At 50.4% G+C, this 20698-nt stretch overlaps 11 protein-coding genes across 11 annotated transcripts; 6 read left to right on the plus strand and 5 right to left on the minus strand.

The window, feature by feature from the left end:
• Positions 1-156: 156 nt before the first annotated feature.
• N7518_005177 (nitronate monooxygenase) lies at positions 157-1248 on the minus strand (the record flags this gene model as incomplete). Its single annotated transcript, XM_057186104.1, has 4 exons — positions 157-423; positions 474-502; positions 546-1076; positions 1125-1248. 4 exons carry the CDS (start codon positions 1246-1248, stop codon positions 157-159), a joined length of 951 nt encoding a protein of 316 aa, XP_057042874.1.
• Positions 1249-1792: 544 nt separating this feature from the next.
• Positions 1793-3513, minus strand: N7518_005178 (FMN-dependent alpha-hydroxy acid dehydrogenase; the record flags this gene model as incomplete). The annotated part of the gene is made up of 5 exons (XM_057186105.1): positions 1793-1879; positions 1931-2004; positions 2054-3296; positions 3363-3421; positions 3486-3513. The coding sequence occupies 5 exons, from the start codon at positions 3511-3513 to the stop codon at positions 1793-1795; spliced, it is 1491 nt and encodes a 496-aa protein (XP_057042875.1).
• Positions 3514-3986: 473 nt separating this feature from the next.
• Positions 3987-4496, plus strand: N7518_005179 (uncharacterized protein; the record flags this gene model as incomplete). The annotated part of the gene is made up of 2 exons (XM_057186106.1): positions 3987-3995; positions 4095-4496. 2 exons carry the CDS (start codon positions 3987-3989, stop codon positions 4494-4496), a joined length of 411 nt encoding a protein of 136 aa, XP_057042876.1.
• Positions 4497-5641: 1145 nt separating this feature from the next.
• Positions 5642-7979, plus strand: N7518_005180 (6-phosphofructo-2-kinase PFK26; the record flags this gene model as incomplete). Its single annotated transcript, XM_057186107.1, has 2 exons — positions 5642-5916; positions 6149-7979. 2 exons carry the CDS (start codon positions 5642-5644, stop codon positions 7977-7979), a joined length of 2106 nt encoding a protein of 701 aa, XP_057042877.1.
• Positions 7980-8528: 549 nt separating this feature from the next.
• N7518_005181 (DsbA family oxidoreductase) lies at positions 8529-9322 on the minus strand (the record flags this gene model as incomplete). The annotated part of the gene is made up of 2 exons (XM_057186108.1): positions 8529-9194; positions 9278-9322. The coding sequence occupies 2 exons, from the start codon at positions 9320-9322 to the stop codon at positions 8529-8531; spliced, it is 711 nt and encodes a 236-aa protein (XP_057042878.1).
• A 346-nt stretch (positions 9323-9668) lies between these two features.
• N7518_005182 (SPX domain protein) lies at positions 9669-12113 on the minus strand (the record flags this gene model as incomplete). Its single annotated transcript, XM_057186109.1, has 2 exons — positions 9669-9803; positions 9867-12113. The coding sequence occupies 2 exons, from the start codon at positions 12111-12113 to the stop codon at positions 9669-9671; spliced, it is 2382 nt and encodes a 793-aa protein (XP_057042879.1).
• A 482-nt stretch (positions 12114-12595) lies between these two features.
• On the plus strand, positions 12596-13975 carry N7518_005183 (NUDIX hydrolase; the record flags this gene model as incomplete). The annotated part of the gene is made up of 2 exons (XM_057186110.1): positions 12596-13071; positions 13129-13975. The coding sequence occupies 2 exons, from the start codon at positions 12596-12598 to the stop codon at positions 13973-13975; spliced, it is 1323 nt and encodes a 440-aa protein (XP_057042880.1).
• A 232-nt stretch (positions 13976-14207) lies between these two features.
• On the plus strand, positions 14208-14668 carry N7518_005184 (uncharacterized protein; the record flags this gene model as incomplete). Its single annotated transcript, XM_057186111.1, has 4 exons — positions 14208-14303; positions 14361-14392; positions 14485-14566; positions 14642-14668. The coding sequence occupies 4 exons, from the start codon at positions 14208-14210 to the stop codon at positions 14666-14668; spliced, it is 237 nt and encodes a 78-aa protein (XP_057042881.1).
• A 450-nt stretch (positions 14669-15118) lies between these two features.
• N7518_005185 (uncharacterized protein) lies at positions 15119-16729 on the plus strand (the record flags this gene model as incomplete). The annotated part of the gene is made up of 4 exons (XM_057186112.1): positions 15119-15249; positions 15329-15356; positions 15435-15948; positions 16023-16729. 4 exons carry the CDS (start codon positions 15119-15121, stop codon positions 16727-16729), a joined length of 1380 nt encoding a protein of 459 aa, XP_057042882.1.
• An 893-nt stretch (positions 16730-17622) lies between these two features.
• N7518_005186 (putative tetracycline transporter) lies at positions 17623-19047 on the plus strand (the record flags this gene model as incomplete). Its single annotated transcript, XM_057186113.1, is given in 3 exon segments — positions 17623-17691; positions 17754-18075; positions 18092-19047. The coding sequence occupies 3 exon segments, from the start codon at positions 17623-17625 to the stop codon at positions 19045-19047; spliced, it is 1347 nt and encodes a 448-aa protein (XP_057042883.1).
• A 534-nt stretch (positions 19048-19581) lies between these two features.
• N7518_005187 (uncharacterized protein) lies at positions 19582-20639 on the minus strand (the record flags this gene model as incomplete). The annotated part of the gene is made up of 2 exons (XM_057186114.1): positions 19582-20315; positions 20375-20639. 2 exons carry the CDS (start codon positions 20637-20639, stop codon positions 19582-19584), a joined length of 999 nt encoding a protein of 332 aa, XP_057042884.1.
• Between the last annotated feature and the right edge of the window lie 59 nt (positions 20640-20698).

Here is a 20698-nt window from a genome sequence, read left to right on the forward strand (position 1 = left end):
CGCTCAATCGTCTCAATATCTCTTGCACCTCTCGCTGAGTAGACTGCACGACGTGCTCAACAGAGACCACCGCATTGATACTTCCAATACTCGCACCCCTATTGAAGCCATTAACATAAAAGTCCAAGAGATACATACAGTATAGACTCCGGATACTCACGCCCAGATAGTCCTCCGTTGGTGTTCGCCAGCCTCTTTAGCCTCATTGTATCGTCGGATGATTTCCTCGTCACTGACCCCCTCCTGGGAATCCTCGTAACTAACACCAACAACAGCTCTGCCATCATACTGTCTCGGAAAGAGATCAGTTGATTGGAATATGTCATGTCGGATAGACTTGATGGTTGAGACTCCGCCATCCGTCTTCGATACGATGGTCTGTTTAATCGTAGACGGCGCAGGGCATTCCGAGGTTGCAACGAACTAGACTCGGTTAGCAAGGTTCCATCTCCACGAGAAGAAGCAAGACGTACCCTTGTGCCCATAACAATACCATCGGCACCTAACACAGTCAGTTACCTGCCACAAAGTCCGGAACAACCCACCTAGGCCGAGAGCAGCAACACAGCCCCTCCCATCCACAATGCCACCAGCTGCCAGGATAGCAGTGCTCGTATTCCGAGTCCTCGACAGAAGATCTCGCACCTCAGGCAAGAGGGATATCAAACTGGCACCCTGGGCCCACTGATGTCCTCCTGCATCGGTCCCTTGAACTACTAGAGCATCCACCCCCTGCTGAAGTGCTTCTTCTGCAGCTTTGATAGTTCCTACCTGGACAAATATCCTGATATCCCAGTCAGCAGTCTCCTGGGCCTTTCGAATGGCTTGTATGATTGGAAGATGATCGGCGTCAGTCCGAGGGAACGATAGCCAGACTGCTGCTACTCGATGCTTCTGGAGTATGGGAATGGCATTGTCAACGAGCCCGTTCGGCTGGAAAGTCAAGAAACCGACACCAAGCGGCAATGGTTGACCATCGGTCAAACCGAGGATAGAGCGGGCATTTGCCAGCTCAGCATCTAGGCCTAGAAGATGGGTGGATTCAGATCGGAAGTCAAAGCCCCCACCAATAAACCCTATAGATGGTCAGTCTAAGGTCTAGCAGTCAGTTCGGTTTGCTATACCGAATCCTCCGGCCTTTCCGACGGCAGTTGCTAGGCCGGCATCTGTAAACCCAAACATTGGTGCATTAGCAATGAATGGAGCGGCTGTATGAGGAAACCATTGTAGTAGTATGTTTGCAGCCATTGTGGTATGGAGGTATGAAGGGAGAGGTCTTGAGATGCGGGGCATATATATATGGCTACCTCGGGATGTAATAGGTACGTATATATATTACTAACGGTAGTCCAGTTCTAAATAATTAGTTTATAACAGAGGATAATCTTGAGCATTATGTATGATAACAAATATCATCTGTCGAAATAGTATAAGAAAGTTTCTTGTTCATAGTACTTTAAGAAGCCTCGTCCTACATCAATCAGTTTCCTGGTCTAGCGGTTATGATTTTCCGTTAACAATTGCTTCAAGCAAGTGTTCCGGAAAGGTTCTGGGTTCGATTCCCAGGGAAACTAATTTTTGGTCTTTTTCTCTCCTCCGGAAGAGTTTTTCGGTTGTGTGTGGATTGGGGGTGGAGATGGGTTGAAGTGGCGCTGATAGAGTGGGCCAGCGTATACTTTTTGGAGAGAAAAACACCGTCGCATACGGTTAAACGTTGAATGCGATGTAAGATAAGAAGAATCCACTTAGTCAAATTATAAGAAGATAAAACACATTTACATTTGGTTGGCCCCTACAATCTCGCACGGAATGCGCGCCGTAAGGGTTCGAGAGCAGTAGGACCATCGTAGATCTGCTGCTCGACAACGCGGGTGTTGATCTAAGAGCAGAGTTAGTAGAACAAACGACGAAATGATGAGGGTGAACCTACATGTTGGAGCCCTAATTGATCAATCCGTTCCACCCCAAGCAGCCGCATACATGTCTTGATCTCATCGTTCAGGACTACCACAGAGTTAGAAATAGAACCAGATCAAATACCCAGTCGACTTACTCTCCAATGTTCGACGAACACCGTCGGCTCCACCAGCCGCTAAGCCCCACAGAGCCGGACGTCCAAGGCCAACTGCTTTCGCGCCTAGGCAGAGAGCCTTGACGACATCTGTGCCACGACGAATACCTCCATCCACATAGACCTCGATCTTGTCGAAGACCTCGGGGCAGTATTTCCGAATTTCCAAGAGAGTATGAACTGCCGGAGGAGCAGTGTCCATGGCGCGCCCTCCGTGATTAGAGAGAATGATACCTTTAACCTGAGGTGCGTGGAGTGAGGCAAGGTATGCATCCTCGTGAGTCTGCAGACCTTTCAAGACAATAGGCAGATCCGTCTGAGTGGCAAGCCATGCCAAAGTATCCGTCCATGTCAAGGAAGGATCGGTGCCTGCGAACAGTTGCTGACCGACACCTCCAGACCCTTGGGTTGGATTGGGGGTATCGTCCGATGAGCGCTCCGCGGCCTTTACCCCGCTGGGCACGGCAGCGGTCCGTCCGACCATGCCGGCTCGCTCATCCTCCTCGCGTTTCCCTGGAACTGGGGCGTCAAGGGTAAGAACTATGAACTTGATCGCCTTGAGCTTCTGGATGCGTGCAAGCATCGTCTCACTCTTTTTGCGGTCAATCTGGACATAAATCTGCCAGCCAAAGATTTGATCTGGAGCAGCATCTTTGACGATCTGCTCTGGTGTCATGGAAGCGTTATTGGAAATGATTTGCATGGCCCCAAAGCTGCGACATGCTTCTGCGATCCCGGCCTCACCAGATGGGTGACCCAGACGGGCCATCGCCGCGGGAGACACGTAAACAGGCGTGTTCAGTTTATGGCCGAGGACGGCTGTGTCCAGATCGCACTTTGTGCAATCCACAAAGACTCTAGGTCGCAAGAGAATGGACCGGTAAACCTCATTGTTGAAGTTTTTGCTGATTTGGTCGTCGGATGCGGAGTAATAGTATGCCCAGGCCTTTTTGCTCACTTGGTTGGTAGCCACTTCCTCAATCTCGTCCAAGTTGAGGAGACACTCCATAGGTGGTGGACCCTCAATTTCTTCTGCAGGTTCAGAGGATGCCTGCTCCTTTGGTAATGTACTAGCATCGATGGTCCCCAAGCAGGCCTCGGGCTTAAGCTCCTCCTCTAAGATACCTGGCGGGTGAATGGGATCGTACTCCTCGGTGGCATCCTGCCCGGCCAATTTCAAAATGATCTTTGCACCGCCGGGGTGGCTGCCCAGGAAATCGGTGACCTAGATAAAGAGTCAGACGTGGCCGGGGAATGGATAATACACAATGAGAATCGAATGAAAGCGTACATCGTAGACCTTGCCGTACAGAACCACCCAACAACTCTCACGAGTGTTGTGCTTTGCGACTATTTCTTCAGTCAGTCGAAACATCCTGCGTGGGGGTCAGGGACCGGTGCGGAGAAGCAATACCTTCTGTCGCATCGAATACTTTTGCCATTCTCAATCACGGCGCGAGGGTGGATTGAATGATAGCTCTTAGGGGCTGCGACTGGGTATTCTCTGGAGAGAGGAATGGGAAGGGAAAAAGGTGAGAGAAGTAAATTGGAGATACATCTCGAACCCCGGAGAGTGTGGGGAACCTTCGGTCGCTTTTTCCTTGTTGGGGAATTTTCAATTGCCGGCCAAGAAGGGATTGGAATTGACACGACGTTATTGGTGGAATATATTTGGCCTATTATCAAGAATCAGAAGAGAAAAGTACATTGTATACAGTATACATCATATACATACAACATAGTACCTGAGTGACTATACACTTCCGAGGTCCCACGTGAGAGCCAAGGGTTCCAGTTCACCCGCATCTCTTCCCCTCGAACTCTTCCACTGCGGAACCCAACTTCCTTGAACTTGTGACGTCGGATATCATTCCACGAATAATTCACTCTTGAACTCTTTCAACATTTCGCGACCATGTTTGAGGTGTGTTTACCGTGTTTACCTAGAATCTCCCTGTCTACCCAATATTCTTCATCCCATCCTGTCCTACCTCACCCAGTAGTAGTAATCTGACTGTCTCAGCGTCGTGCAGGGGATCGTTATCGCCTTCGAATGCACCGAGCCCGTTCGGCAGTGCTGACTTCAGATGAAATGGTCGAGGTGCGTGCGGCCCAACGCACCTTTGAGGGGGCCTATGTCCGAACTGCTCTTTCGCAGTTCTCCTTCGCCCTGGTCGTACTCAAGATTTTCACCGCCGAGTTCTACAGTATTGGGGCTCTATTCGCGATATACGGCACGGGAGTTCTCATCATTGGACTTTTCCGCCGTTCGCAGGGAAACAGACAATTCTTCTCTGAAGTAGGAGAGGATGGGATCCATCGGCACAAATTCCGTACCAGTGGAAATGCGGTCTTGGTCTTGACAGCACTGAGTATTGCGGCATACGCATGCTTGATTGGCCTGACCTTGAACCTGAGCAACTGATAAGGAACATTCTGCCTTGATGGTTGCACGCGATTCATCCATACACCGTATCCAATATCCCTGGAGGCTATCTTCTAGGCATGCTATCCGTGACACCCCCTGCGTTACCGCCAAGCGCCAAGGATTCCGCACCTGACCACGGAATATGGGTTACCATTTTCGGCGCTTACGGTAGCGGAGATCAGCGTGCAGCAATGGACGCCTACAGTTGGTCGGAGATCAATCTGTTGTGACGAGGACCGAAAGTCGCCAAGGAAGCCGAGTATGGATCAGCCCGAGCGGTGAGACTCAGGTCATACAAGGCGTTCCAATAATTATTGTTCGATTCACTGGAGGCTGAGTTCGATTCCCAACACGGAGGGTTATCTAGCATCAACTCGCGGCGTGCCCTGGCACCCCTTACAAGACGGGAAACCCAACAGGTATGAGCATTTCGGTGGATTATGAGGATATTGTAGGGTTGGCAAAGTGCACAGGGGCGAGATTGAGCATGGTTCGATGCTCCACCGGCGTGTTTTTCTCGGACCTGTACCCCGTATGCTTTCTAGCCAAGCATTCTCTATTAGATATAGGACCAATACATCTTGCATGATTTTGTGAGACCTCCAATCGATGTGAAGTCTATAAGAGCTGTTCAATCCTGGATCCGACCTGGATATCTTGCATCTCCACATCTTTCCCCTCATGCTGTATACACTTTGACATCATATGGGCGATCTTCAAGCCATCGATCCACCATCTAATGGACTAAGTCAATTCGGCAGCGTAATTTCATCATTCCTAATCTCTGACGTCCTTGGCAATATCCTTGAGTGATATTGTACTTCCACATATTGGACACCAACCTCAAAATAATTACCTTTGCGCCAAAAAGAACAGATAAAAAAAAAGGAAGCCAACCACTTTGATTCTTGCAACCCCTTGAATATCTCAGGTGGTCAATATCAGACCCAGTGTTTCCCGTTGGTTGACTCATCCAAACCTCACAACACTTTCCCTTCTCTCCCCTCTCCCATCATCTTTTTTTCAGTTGCCCAGCTGTGACACAAGTCCTTATCCAACTCAAGATCCTGTGAGAAAGCTCTGAAAAAGAGCAACATTACCCCTTCTTAATAAAACACAAACACAGAACTATCCCCAGTGGGATGGCGCAACATTCTAGCATTGCCCGGTCGGCCATGACGTCGGCCACTTCGCCTGAGATGGGGGACCAGAGGATTGATATTAAATCCAACGGCACCTCCAATAGCTCGGGATCGGGAAAAGAAGGAGCTCTTATGCCCCCGAAAACTGTGGTCAACCGAGCGCTAGGTAACGACCTGCATTCCGATTCCCACAAATCTTCACTGCCGCCCAAGGGCGGAGTCGGAACGGCTTTGACAGACACTCCGGTTTCTACCGCTCCTCCGTCTCCACAGATGTGAGTATTCTTTCTTTTTTTGTCTAGAACCTTTGGACTTCACTATGTATGAGCCTATCACAACGAGGCTTGACCGGCTGATCTCGGGATGAGTTCAGTTCCGGGGCTCTTTGCTGCCTTATTCTGAGCTAATCTACCTTACCCCGGACTCCACCCTGTTGTTTTGCATTTTGCTGCCTTACGACTTACTTGGATGCGCTTGGCGAGCCTGTGACTAATATGATCCTTGCAGATCGGGCCTTTATCAGCCTCCGGGTACTCCCGGTCGAGTGCGAGCAACTACCCTCGATATCCCCGGATTGACCAAGTCCAAAGTGTCTCCAGATGGCCGTATTGCCCAGCGCGATGTCGGTGCGAAGCTTGTCATTGTCATGGTCGGCCTCCCAGCCCGAGGCAAAAGTTACATTACGAAGAAGCTGGCTCGCTACCTGAACTGGCTCCAACATGACACTGAAATCTTCAACGTTGGACAGCGTCGCCGTGTGGCCGCGGGAAAGTCCCCTTCACCTGTCCCGCTTGATCGTGGCCATGGCCGGAAATCAAGTTCTTTCCACAAGGATCTCGTTGACTCGGTGCGCCGGTTGAGTGTCAGCGTTAGCACCACTTTGAACTCATCAGACATCTCTCCGCCAGAGAACAATACACCGCTTCCGCCACCAGTGGTGCCAACCAAGATTCTTGTGAATGGAGAAGAACCGGAACAAGTCTCTCTCAACCAAAGTACTGTTGTACCCTCGATCGACGCAGGCCCTGCACAATCTCATGAGAACGAAGAAGCTATCAATGAAGCGTCTCCTGAACCAATGGACCAGACCGCCAGCTTCTTTGACCCCCAGAATCAGCGTGCCGTCAAGATGAGAGAGCAGGTCGCGCTGGATACTCTCGATGAGTTGCTTGAGTATATTCTGGAGGAAGGTGGCAGCATTGGTATCCTCGATGCGACCAACAGCACCATGGAACGCCGCAAGGCGATTGTTGACCATATTCGCGATCGTGCTGGTCCTGAGCTAAATATCCTGTTCCTTGAGAGCAGCTGCGTGGATCAGGATTTGCTTGAGGCTAACATGCGCCTGAAACTTTCTGGTCCCGACTACAAAGGCCAAGACCCAACCGAGGCACTTGCAGATTTCAAGAAGCGTGTTGCTCTCTATGAAAAGTCCTACGTGCCTCTCGGCGAATACGAGGAGAAGCATCGCATGGCTTACATCCAGATGATCGACGTCGGTCGTAAAATCGTCGCTCACCAGACCCATGGCTTCCTTGCCTCTCAAGTCGTCTACTACTTGCTCAATTTCAATCTCTCTCCCCGTCAAATTTGGATCACACGACATGGCGAAAGTCTGGATGATGCCGCAGGCCGCATCGGTGGTGACTCTGATCTCAGCGAAAACGGAAGAAGGTACGCCAAGGCGTTGGCTCGCTTCGTGGATCACCAACGGAAGCAGTGGGAAGCATATCAGCGACAGAAACACCTTCTCAAGCACTTCCCGCCTCGAGCTGGTGACATCACCCCTCCCAACCCATCCTATATTCCCCAGGAAGGGCCACGCAACTTCTGCGTCTGGTCCTCAATGATGCAACGCTCCGTTCAAACTGCCGAATACTTCAACGAAGATGAGTACGACGTTAAGCAGATGAGGATGCTGGACGAAATCCATTCCGGCAAGATGGAAGGCATGACATACAAGGAAATCCAAGAGCAGTACCCCGAGGAGTACTCCCACCGCAAGAGAGATAAGCTCTTCTACCGATACCCCGGACCAGGGGGAGAAAGCTATCTCGACATAATCAACCGATCGCGCACAGTTATTGTTGAGATAGAGCGCACTACAGACCATGTGCTCCTGGTTGGACACAGGTCCGTTGCTCGCGTACTCCTGGCCTATTTCCGTGGTCTAAAGCGTGATGAGGTTGCTGACCTCGATGTCCCGATGGGCGTTCTGTACATGCTTGAACCTAAGCCATATGGGGTCGAGTTCAAGGCATACCGCTACAATCCTGAATCCGATTGGTTCGATTACCTTCCCAATTACGAACTGCATCAGGTCAAAGCACACGCCTAGAATTTGAACATGGAGGTTCAAAATTTCATGACTTGCTACGACCTATCATGACTCCTTTTATGGGATGAATTGGCCGGTGTTTAAGGCACTGGTCATTTTCCATTCTCCTTCACTTTTCTGCTCTTTACTGGGCTGTATCCTTGATTTTTTATTTTCCTACTTGCGCCTTGATTATGTATTATCTATGCTTTCTCCCCTCCACTGTTTTCCGGAGCGTTCTTTTATTCTTTTACAGATGACCCAGGCACTCGTTACATGACGGGCGTTTTATCTGTACTTTCAGACCTGCGATGCTCGCTAGCTTTATGAGCTGGAAGTGACAGGTCACCAAGAGCGTCTCTCCCTCGACGTTTCATTTTCGATATCTTTGCAAATGCACTAAGATAGAATCAGCCACGGTTTTGCTTGATAGTCTCAATAGCTTTACTTGCTACGGCATGTCAATAGAACTATGCAGACGATCATAATAACAATGAAATCATTTAACATAACGGCATCCATAGAACATTCTGATCGATAACTATATGAAATTCCCCCTAACAACATTCTTTATTCCTTCTGCTCGGCCTTCACCTTCTCGAAGATCTCCATGAAGGCCTCTGGTTCATCAGCCCCTTCGACATGATATCTCCCTTGCACTGAGATATACGGCACACCAGAAACCAACCTGTTGGCCGCCGCCTTGGCCTCCAAATCAACCTCCTGAGCACCAACATCCTCATCTAACATCTTCTTGACACTCTCCCGATCCAATCCCGCTCCAACACCCGCCTCCACAAGGACCTTCAAATCCGTGATATTCTTCTCCTCCTCAAAATAAGCCCGAAACAGCTGCTCCGCAACCCTCGTCTGCAACCCACCAACAGCACCACCATCACCACCTTCCACACCCTCCTTCCTAGCCGCATCTTCAGCCTCCCGCTGCCCAGCAAACCAAAGCAAGCGATGCGAGTCCCGCGTGAGACCAGTATTCCCGCCAAAACTAAACTGGATCCCCTCATCCTTGCCCACAGCAGATAGGCGCGCGAAGATCGCACTCACGCGCTCAGCCCCGAATTTCCGGGTGTACATCTCGGCTTTGTTTACGCCGGGATACTCGGCTGATGCTGGGTTGAGGTAGAATGCTTTCCAGTGTAGGCTGAATGTGTCTGCTGGGTACGTGGCTTGGTGAGTGGTTATCGCTCGTGAGAGGCGGCGGTAGCCGACGTAGCACCACTTTATTTTTATGGTTAGTATGTAGATCTGAGGGGTTTTGGATGGATGCGTATAGATCTGTGTTATATGGTTGGAATACTTACGGGACAGACGGTGTCTGAGATTATCTGGATCTGGAAGTTCGTCATTTTGTCAAGGTGTGAGGGAGACAGGTGAAGTGGAATTTGGGATATCTTTGCTTTCTTGTATATTTTTTTTGAGCTTTGTCCTTTGGATGTCGGGGATGACATTCGATTTGTAAGCGTTCCATCCGGTTTCAGGTGGTTTCTCTCGAATCTTCTAAAAGTGTTCATTCTCATTTGCTGGGATAAATGAAATAATTGATATATATCACAAGTGTCCCCAAAGTTAATTTGAAGTACACGCTATCATCCAACAATTACACGAAGGCTCCACAGGTACTCCCGGTTGGGGACTTGATAATCCAAAAGGCCAGCCGGCTATATGTTCAAATAAACAAGCCCAGAAAGACTATCACAGAATCTGCTGGGCCTGGTTCAAGTTATTCCACGAACCTCCTGAGCTGCTGTCGAAAACAGCTGATGAGTTGGAATGAACAGGTACACTAGGAAGCGGGTGATGACGGGCACGATCTAGTGCCGAGGAATACTGTTAACGAGTTAGTGAGAAAGCTGGGCTGAAAGTTGAACCAAAACGATTGGGAAGTCTAACCTTGAAGACAAAGTTGAGGATTAAGGCAACTGCCAAACCGATGCAGACTACGATAGGACCGAACATGTTGTCTAGGTCCTTTCCACTCCGCTGGCGGATGAGACGGGCCCGTCTCTCGTATATGAACCACCCCCAGACTGCGGCGAAGATGGCAAAGAATGTGTAGACGACAGCTAATGCCTGGGCTACCTGGTTGTGCTTGCCAGCAGCATTGTAGAGGCCCAATGATAAACTCGACAGGAGGATACTGATGTGAAGCCATTTGATAAATGTTCGCTGGTTGGCAAGGTAGACCTTACTTTCCACACGAACGGGCCCAGCGTCTTTGATCCAGACGCCGGGGTGTCGAACACCAGGCGGCAAAGAGACAGATTTCGCCCCAAGCCAGCGCTGAGGAGAAAGTCCGAAAAACCGAAATATGGACTCGAGGCGAGTGGGCCGCTCGGGTTCTTCCTCTGGTTCGGGAGTGGGTCCGGTATCACGGCGCTGGGGCTCTGGGATTGATGGACGTGGGTGCCGCGCTGCAGGTTCGGTGACTGCTGAGGATCTCCGCATGGCCGAGGGAGAGCCTGCACTGGAGTATTGGTGGTAAGGTGACCCGACTTGTGGGCGAACACCTGGGCTGCGCGCGTCTCCCATGAAGCTGCCTACTGCTATGTTCTCCTCTGCTCGTCGAGCTAATCGCTCTTGCTCCTCGTGGAATGCTGTTTCGGGATCACGGCGAATATCACTTTCAAGTTCACCAAGCCAGAAGGGAAAGCTGTTGACATAGTCTTCAAACAGTGAGGCTACGCCGTGGACGAACTTGGAGAAGCGGGGAGCATCCTTGACAAGGTGGGAGACCATCAGGTCCTTGACCCACTCGGTGTTATGGGCCTTGCCTCGAAGCTGGATCTCGAGCAAAGCGTGAGGGAAGCGAGTGATCTCTCCAGTCCTGATAGCGCTGAAGGGATAAGTCATATCGGCATCGTCCAAGTCGGTACGGTGCCACTCGGCAGGATCACGACATGGACGTTCACTGTCGAGGGCATCTTCCCGAATGAGCGCGAGGTTGGTATCGAGGGAAATACGAATTCGATCATTGCCAGGAATTTGGAAGGCGGTACGCGTGTAGTTCGCCCGGAGCATGGGTTGCAGGTCATTGTCCTTGATAAAGGACTGCAGCTCATCCACGTCCCTTTTCAAGGCTTCGGCGGCGGCCGACTCTCCATTGGTCGAATCCTCCATGCGATGGACCTTTTTATCGAAGCGGTACTCGCCGTCCAAAAACTCCTTAACGTGCTTTTCTTTGAGTTGCACCTTGACTTTTCGACTTTCGTCGTCGTCGGTGACAATCTTCTTTTCCAACTGGATGGTAGGTTTGTCTTTCAGCGATCCCGTCCAGCGCAGTCGCAAAGATCCGGCTTCGGGTGCTCGTGCGACCTTTTGATTGTAGAGGTCAAACTGAGGGGAATCAAAATAGAGAGAAGTAATGGTGGGGTCTTCAGTGATGGTATCGAGGTCCTTGGAAGTTCCCGGCCTGTAGATAAGAACCGGCAATCGACGAAGGATGTGAGTCTTGACCTCCAAAACGTTGTCTGAGTGAACCCAGAATTTGTAAGACGAATAGGTCTCACGGCCAAATCCATGCTCTGTCTCCCTTGGTTGCACGATGTCCTGGTTCAGAGTCTCCCGAACAAAGGAGTACATCACCGAGAGGCGATGGACCAGCGGCGAATAGTCTTCCGAGTTGAACGGCAGTTGTGACAGTCGCACTTGGAGCAAAGGTTTCACCCGATATCGGGCTCCTCGTTTGCGGTCATGCTTCTTTGCAGCCTTTAGGAAGCCAGTGAAGTTGATTCGGCTGTATTTTTCCAAGGCACTGACTTCCTTGGTGATGCTATCAAGTTCTTGCAGAACTTCTGAGGCAATAGCCCTTTTCTTCTGTTCATCGAGAATGGGCTTTTCTTGCTCCGGAGTAGATGCCAAAGGTCGGAGTTTAGCTTCACATGCTGTTGTCCGTTCTCGGAGTTGCTGCGATGTCTCTGCTTGGAAAGAATTGACCTTGTCCAGCTGTACATTGAGCAGTTCTTGCACAAAGGCTTCCTCATCTTGCTCAGTCCATTGATCGTCATCGGAGTCACTGTCGTCTTCTGCGTCCCGGGTCACATCGTTCTCTCTCAGCAAGGTCTTCAGCTTGGTGTAGTCAATGTACTTCCCTTTCCAGGGAGGGTACACCGCAGCACGGAGGGTTTTTCCAAACCGCATTTTGAGCCAGTCCGGTTGTGCAGTCGTTACTCAGAGATGGCCGGGTGGTCTGATTAGGAGGTTTCGAAGGAAGGAAGAGATAAGAGAGAGAGTATTGAGACAGATCTTCAGTTAGGGAAAACAAGGTAAGAACTGAGATTCAGCTGCAGATCGAAAAATATGTGCAGACGCCAAAAGAAATAGCTCGTTAGCTTTTAAAACTTGCAGCTTTAGACCGAAGCGTTCGATAGCCAGCGATAGCCGCACGTGCTCATTGGATGTGGCCAATCAGATTCTGAAAATGGACCGGAGGATGACCAGCTATTCGGATAATCTTTATTCCGACGGTATTGTATGTTACTTTACGGTACAGGAGTACGGGAAGTACGGGCTAGACCGATATCGCCCGTCGGAACCAGAGAGAGGGACGTGCACATGGACTCTCCGATACCGATATCCCTCCACAATCCAAGGGATCCTTTGACCTCTTAAGTATAGACTTGATGGAGCCCAAGTCTACACAAACCTCGGGTCTGTCCCATAATCTGCATGGCGTATTAGCCGAGCTACATCGTCAACCTTATCCTTACGTCCCAAATCCTCCAACCTGCAACAAGCGCGCCTCGGTTGCCTTGATTATTCGGGTACGACCAACCTACGACCATTGGCCCAACTCAAACCCCACAAAAGATGCTTCCCAGCCAGTTCCACAACGTTTAGATGAGTTCTTCTCACAGCAATGGGTCCAGCATGGCGAACCGGAGGTTCTGTTCATCAAGCGTGCTTCGCGCGTGGGTGACCGATGGACTGGTCATGTTGCCCTACCGGGCGGAAAGCGAGACCCGGAAGATGCAGACGATAAAGCTGTAGCCATCAGGGAAGCTTCAGAGGAAATTGGATTGGATTTGACAACGGAGGATACCATTAGTGTGGGCAACCTCCCTGAGCGGCTGGTCACTACCAGCTGGGGGTCCGAACCGTGCGAATGCCATTCACCTTCGCCGCTGAGAATTGGATTACTGACTTGAATTCGCAGCTTGATGGTTCTATGTCCCTTTGTATTTCTCACAACTCGCAGCGACTCCCCGACACTTCGATTACAGCCCGCGGAAGTAGCGTCGACACATTGGATTCCCCTGCGCGCCCTCCTATCACCGTCGCTGCGGACCGTGGAATATGTGGATATGTCGCAGCGCTTCGCTCGACAAGGCGGGTTTCTGGCCCGTATTGCAATTCGGTCACTTATGGGCTGGATGCAGTTCTCGGCCGTGAGGCTCCTCCCGTCGGAAACCCATCAATGCACTACAACTCCAGGGTTTGTTCCCGAAGAGAATACACTCCAACCTGGCCTGCTCCAACGTTTCAAGGGATGGTGTCTGAGTGGGCAAGCGGAGTCCAGTGATGCTGCCCGTCCGCTGCTCCTCTGGGGTCTCACCCTCGGCATCCTGGCCGACTTCTTGGATATGCTCCCTCCCCACCAAGCTGTGCAGTTGTGGAAATATCCAACATTTACCGTGCCGGATCTGCGGCTGATTGTAAGCATTGTGACTTATAATCTACGGAAGCGTAATGCGCTCAATGTGAGATCGGGTGCTCGTCCTAGTAACACGGCCGCTGATAGCGAAACGGCCGCACTCTCAGTCACACAGGAGCCGGATCTCGGACATGATCACAATGAAGTGGGCATCGGTGGTCTTGGAGTAGGCAGATATTATGGTCCGACCGACCAAGCAAGAGATGGGACTTCTTATGCTGTTGGAATCATGCTGCGCGGGTATTATGACCGCTTGCGCATGGCAATCTGGGTTTTCCTGGCCTGGCGTGTAGCCATTGGTTCAATTGTTGGTATTTCAGCCTGGCGAATTCTTCGACGACTGCGTTGAAGTGTACATTAGCAATATACAGTTGCAATAAAGATGTAAATAATAAAGATTTCTCTTACATCGAGGTACATCACATGTTTGGGACATGCAAATACCAAATTACATAAGGAACAGATCATTACGGCATTCGGTCAGATTAGCTCCCCCACATCCTTTCTGGGGGGTAAACATTGAACATTGAACATTGCACACGACTGTCTTCGACTTCACCATCTCCTATATTCTACTCATTATGGCGGCAGCTCAAAAACTTTACCCACGAGGAACAGTCAAGCGCATTGTCAAAGCCCACTCCAATCGGAGCGTGAGCAAGAATGCCGACATTTTGGTACGCGGTCGTCCTGATATCCCCTCTCTTATCCAGTTGCTAATACTACCTTTATAGATCTTCTTAGACTATATGCTATTCATGCAAGAGTATGTCTCCATCTATCCTTGTGGCGGTTGCAACCCAATTGGCGCTCTCACTGCCGACATTATTGAACTGGCGGTAAGTTAACACATTATAGGTTAATGCGCGAGGCATCGATTCAGTCGCGCAAGTCTGGCGAGAAAAACATTTCAGCGAATACCGTGCGCAAAGTGACTGAGGTGCGTTTGGTCGATCTAAGAGCTTCTCTGGAAGACTCGTGAGAACACACAGCTGACAAGTATGGGCTTTTTTAGAAAACACTGCGCAAATTCCAGGGATAGAAGAGCTCAGAACATAACCTCGGTCTGCCATTATGGCAAATACCTGCCTAGCATGGTTGTGAAAGACGAGGGGATACTGTACTAAGACTGGCTTGCATTTTGTGATATTATGGCGTTGTGGGCGAATGTGAATATGATACCCTGGAGCAATACAATAGAAGAAATGAATAAATCACAACCAACAGATCAGTTATCTCATAAATTACGCGTTTAAAGATATAGATAGTACTGTGATTGCTTAATTGCTTCGCGCTACGCACGCGTCGAAAGAGAGAGAGAGTCTACTTAAAGCCAGTGGGCCACACCGACCAAAGGCTTTCCGACCCGCATGTTGATTCTTCCTTCATAACACACGTCTTTCCTTCAACGTTATCGCGTTTAATCCTTCATTCCAGACCTGTACAAGCTTTTCAGAAATACTTTAATATCTGTGTTACCCACATTCCCATCATGCCTCCCACTTCCGCTACCCAGAAGCTCAAGGACGAGGAGAAGGGCTCGCGAGCTTCAAGCGTCTCCAAGGACCCCGAGGGCCCCAACTCTGAAGGTCAAGAGAGTACCTACTTGAAGGAGCTGCAGAAGTATGTTCAAAATCTTATGAACCCAGTGGCGTGGTTATTGCCTATGCGCAAGTGGAAGTGACCTAACTGCTTTGTTTAGAACACTTCGCAATGCCATGAAGAAGTTGGTGAGTTATTTTCGAATGATGCTTTGGTTTCGATTGTTTCCATTGACACATTTCTAACGTTGCTATTTTTCTGACTAGAACTCCCTCGCCAAAGTCGACGCCATCATCGCCGAGAACCCCAACAAGTCGCTTGATGAACTGATCGAGGAGAAGAAGATCAACAACGACCAGAAGGCACAGGTCCTGAAGAGGCCTTCCCTTCAAGCCACCGTTGCTCAGGCCGAGGAGCAGATTGGCCACTACAAACAATTTGCTGTCCAATACGAGGACCGTCTGGCTGCTCAGAAGGCTGCGCTTGTCAAGGCGCATGAGGCGGAGCTCGAAGCTGTCCGTAATAACGCCATTGCTGATGCGACTGAGGCCTCCAAGAAGGCACTGCGCGAGCATCTCTATACCGTGACTAAGTTCTTGTGCGCCGCGGCCATCCTTCGACGCGACGGTTACACCATCACCACCGAGAGCCGTGCTTTCGAGGGTGTTCTGTTTGAGGTGTACGCTGGCAACCAGTCTGCAATCAATTCGCTTCTGAAGATTGCTGAGGGTGCCGATGAGAAGGTCAATGCTGTTGAGGGCACCACTCTTGATTTTACCTGTCAGTAATGAATTTCCCAGCCCCACCCTCACTGAATATCTTTGAATGTGCTTGCTGACATTATATTTATTTAGATGGCGACGTGAAGCAAGCATCCGACAAGTTCGCTCCGCCTGAGGAGGTTCCCGAAATTGCCTCGGAGGCAACCCTCGCCACCAACCCTACGACCGACCCTACCGTGGCTAACGCAGGACTGACCGAGCTCCAGGATGCCTCATTCGGCGCCGAGGCCCAGCCTGCAGCTTCCCAAGCGGACCAGTTGGCTCCTCCTGCGCAGACTCTGGTTTCTGATGCTGCAAACTCTATTGCGGAGCAAACCTGGGCTCCTACTTCCGATGAAAGTAGCGAATGGGTCAAGCTTCCTCGCAATCCAGATGAGACCGACACTGGCCTTCAGGCTACTCCAGCTAGCGCTGATGCGGGTCTGAACAACGGTTCCGTTGGCGCTGATGTTTCGACTCAAGGCGAGAACGCTGCCAAGTCTGGTGGACGCCGCCGTCACGGACAGGGACACCGTGGTGGCCGAGGCCGAAATGATGCTAAGCGTACTGGTGAGGGCCGCGGTGGCGAAGGCCGTGCTGGCGAAGGCCGTGCTGGCGAAGGCCGTGCTGGCGAAGGCCGTGCTGGTGAAGGTCGTGCTGGTGAAGGTCGTACCGGCGAAGGTCGTACCGGCGAAGGTCGTGGACGTGGTGGACGACGAGGTGGTCGCGGCGGACGTGGTCGAAACGGTACAAGCGGTCCTGCCTCTGGCTCAGCGGAAGCTCCCGCCTCCAGCGAGTAAGAGTGGCAATCTTAGGATGTCAGTTGGAACATGCTGTTTTGGGATCTTGTTTCGAAGTCGATGTTCCGACGAGAGATTCTAGGTCTGTCTTTCCGGGACTGGCCTCAGCGATTTCTGGTCCGATGTGATGGCTCACGAACGCAACGAATTTTCTTCACGGAGAGTCACTTTGATCTCTTCGTCTGGCTTTGCCAAAGTCTTCTTGACCATGTCCTGCAATTTTTTTCAGCGTGCATATTCCCGATCATCAGAGAGCTTCTCTCACGACATACATATGTATTCTATGCTATTGTTTTATCGGCGCTTGTGAACGGAGGGCTTAGGTCGGGCATAGATCGAAATTGATCATAATGAGTGCACTATTACTTTCCAGGACTTGCTGTAGATACCCGTATTTTACGATTTGGGTCGCTTTAGTTGAAGGAAATAAGGTCTACTAGGTCTACTACTTGAATACGTGGATAGTAGTCAATGGCATATGATAATTAACTAGTTACTATAGATGTAGTATTGTACCATAGTCTGTCACGTGATGTAACTAGCTTGGCGTAATGTAATGATATTACACAAGACCGAATCAAGTGCGGGGCAATTATGCATAAAATAATGAAAATAACGGAATACGCTTGAAATGCGCTTGTAAAGGCGTGTTCCGTTATTACTAGCGTGTTTTAAGATGAAACCCGTTTTTAGCGCAGGGCGCTAAACCACAATAGGAAATGCATACCGACGCCCAGTGGAGCTCCTGGCGTATTCAATCTGATTAAAATGGTCTTTGTGCTCTTGCACAAGTGTCAAGTGTCAACTTCCCCAGATTCTTGTCCTTCTGCTCATTTTTGGTTCTTTCCGCCCTCCTCCTTATATCTTCTATTGTATATACGGCACCAGCAACAATGGCCGTCGCTGGCGCCCAACGTAAGGGGGTGCTGAAGGTGTTGATGCTCTCGCTGTTGTTAGATTTGGTAAGATCAAGGTACCCATCTAAAGTCAACAATCACATTTATTCAATTAACAATGCCTTCAGATCTCCTTTACATTCATTCTGCCCCTCTTCCCTTCGCTGCTATCGTTTTATCACGCGCAAGATCCATCCCCCGATTCCCTCCTCAACCGCATCTTCCACTACCTAAACGCCTACAAAAATTCCTTTGCGCGCCCCATTGACTCGCGCTATGACATTGTACTCCTCGGTGGAGCCCTCGGCTCTTTGTTCTCCCTCCTTCAAGCCTTTGCTGCACCCGTCATAGGCCGCCTATCAGACCGTCATGGCCGCCGTCGCACCCTGCTCATCTCCATGCTCGGCAACCTCTTGAGCGTCGCGCTGTGGGTGTCAGCTACGGACTTCCGTACATTCCTCGCCAGTCGTATCGTTGGGGGGGATGAGCGAGGCAAATGTGCAAATGGTCAACGCCATAGTGGCGGATATCACAGACGAGGAGCACCGCGGCTCTGCTATGGCATTAGTCGGGGCCTGTTTCAGTGTCGCGTTCACTTTCGGGCCGGCGCTGGGTGTGGCGCTTAGCAGTATCAATATGGTTGCCGAAAACCCGTTCATCGTCGCTGCAATTGTGTCTTTTGCTCTGATATTTATTGAGACTGTGTATCTTTGGGCCTGTTTGCCCGAGACGCATCCCCGATTGACGACGCTTCAGATGGAGAGCAAAAGTACCTCCACCGAGAATAATGATGCGTTGGGTAAGAAAACTGAAGATAGGAGCAGTGCTCCCGCTAAGCGCACCCATACAAACAATCCGGCCCTTCTCAATACCCTCCACTTCCTCTTCCTACTCCCATTTTCCGGTCTGGAGTTCTCCCTTCCCTTCTTGACTACAACGCTCTACGCGGGATCAGCCACAACAGTCAGCCCTGCTGCATTGAACGGACGTCTCTTGTCCCTGATGGGCTTAATCGCCTCTCTCCTGCAGGGTACCCTGGTGCGCCGTCTCCCGCCGCTGGTCACCCTCCGTGCCGGTGTCGTGGCCTGTACCATATCATTCTTTTGCCTTGCTCGCGTTTCTTCACCTTCAGCTCTCTATGCCGCCGGTGCTTTGTTGGCGGTAACGACCGCTACGGTTGTTACGTCACTCAACAGCCTGGGCAGCTTCGAGGCACAGGATGCGGATCGCGGCGCGGTCATGGGTGGTTTGCGGGGGTGGGGACAGGCTGGCAGGGCGACTGGTCCTATTGTGTTCTGCTCTCTGTTTTGGTGGGCTGGCCGTGAGGCTGCTTATACTGCTGGCGGGTTCGCCATGTGTGTCGTCACAGTTGCAGCTTTCAGCTTGCTGAAGTCGCCTGCTGTGCATAAAAAGACTGAATAATGTACATAGAAGCATACTCAATAAAAAATGGTCACAATGTCTTGCTATTCCTTTTTAATACATCAACTTATCAGTATCAGCCCCAAAATATCTCTGCGTTTTCTAGCTTGCTATTCTTCACTCAGTCTGGACATGTTTCTCGGTGTTATAGTTAGGAGGATAACGGGTAGCAGACTACGATGTGGCACAATTCCTACAAAACGACAATTCCGTGATTTTATCATTGCTGTCTGGCTTTTTCAAGTCCGTAACAGGGTATAATACATAGAAGAGTGGCGATAGTATGTCTCAAGGTTTCCAACAGACAAGTCAAGTGAAAGAGAGGAGTTCAATATCAAAACAGCCCATCTTTCGACACCCATAATCAGGCGCCGTTACGCCTTGAGTAAGAAAACATATTCGAGCTATAAAAAAGACACAATACAGCAAGAATGTGAATATGAACACAGAAGTCATCGTACATTCTTTCTTGTCTTCGGGATTTTTCATTTGATGAGAGATTCGCTCGAGTTATGATCGAATATGAGGGTGAAGTCACGACCTCCGGCCACTGTTGGAAGCAAGCCCATGACTCTCACCAGTCGCCATGGCAAGTCCAGTATTGGCAGCCGGGTCCAACGAGCCACGTGCCTTGCCAATAAGCCAGTCAGTGAGAGTCACGAATTTAGCAGTCCGGTCCCAGCCGTCCGCTTCATCGGCGTGCTCGATAGTATGGGTCAGGATGCGACCCTCCTCATCGAAAGAAAAGATAAAGATGCCGGTGAATTGCTCTTCCTTTGACAACTTGAAGATAGGCTCTTCACCACCGAGAAGGACACTCAAGCCATTGTTGGTGCCTTTTGTGGAGTTCGAGAGATGACTATTTTGTGAGAATGGGGCATTTTTCGAGGGATTTGTAGAATTGGTATTCCAAGAGGCTGGGCCATGGAAGGGGCGGCTTTCTGTTCGTGGCTCAGTTTTCCACCGTACTAGTAGGCGCTCATCGCCGCAGTCGTGATGGGCGCCGTGACGCGTGGGGTCGAGTAGCGTCCCGGCTCGTACGATCCTTTCGCTGAGAATCTGCAATTTCACATTGCCGACTAGTGGCACGCTGCTCCATGCTACCGGGACAGTCCATAATGCCGCGCGATATAGTGTGCGTCCTTTGACGGTAGGGAGGTGTGGATGTGTGGATGGGAATAGGTGAAGGTTGACACTCGGGGCGAGGATTTCGGTAGGTAAGGTATTGTACAAGATGGTCGGTAAAAGGGGTGACAGGATTCGTAAAGCTTTGATCGTTAGTTGAACGGCTTTTTGGAAAGTGAATGAGGAGACAGTAAGTACATACTCTTTCCGAGTTTCAAGGTTCTCTCATCTGGCGGTTGGTGATCGTTTCTCCTAAGGCCTTCCACATGCTCCCTCCGCACCCAAGCCGGGGAGAAATATGTCACTGGCAAAGGTGCAACTGAAGTTGAGGTCAACCAGGGCTCACTGAGAAGGCCATGACGAAGTTGCGCCAGTCGCTGTCGCGAAACCGAAGCAAAAAGCCGGCCAGAGACAGGGCTCTTCGGCTGATTGAGAAGAGACGTGCGCAGAGAGACTAGCTTCGGCATTCTGCATTTTAAAAGTATGTTGTCAAGCCATGTAGATAAGTGGAAGGTTGAAGTTGGTC

This window comes from Penicillium psychrosexuale (genome assembly GCF_028828465.1).
Source record: "Penicillium psychrosexuale strain IBT 29551 chromosome Unknown utg000003l, whole genome shotgun sequence".
Taxonomy (NCBI): Eukaryota; Fungi; Ascomycota; class Eurotiomycetes; order Eurotiales; family Aspergillaceae; genus Penicillium; species Penicillium psychrosexuale.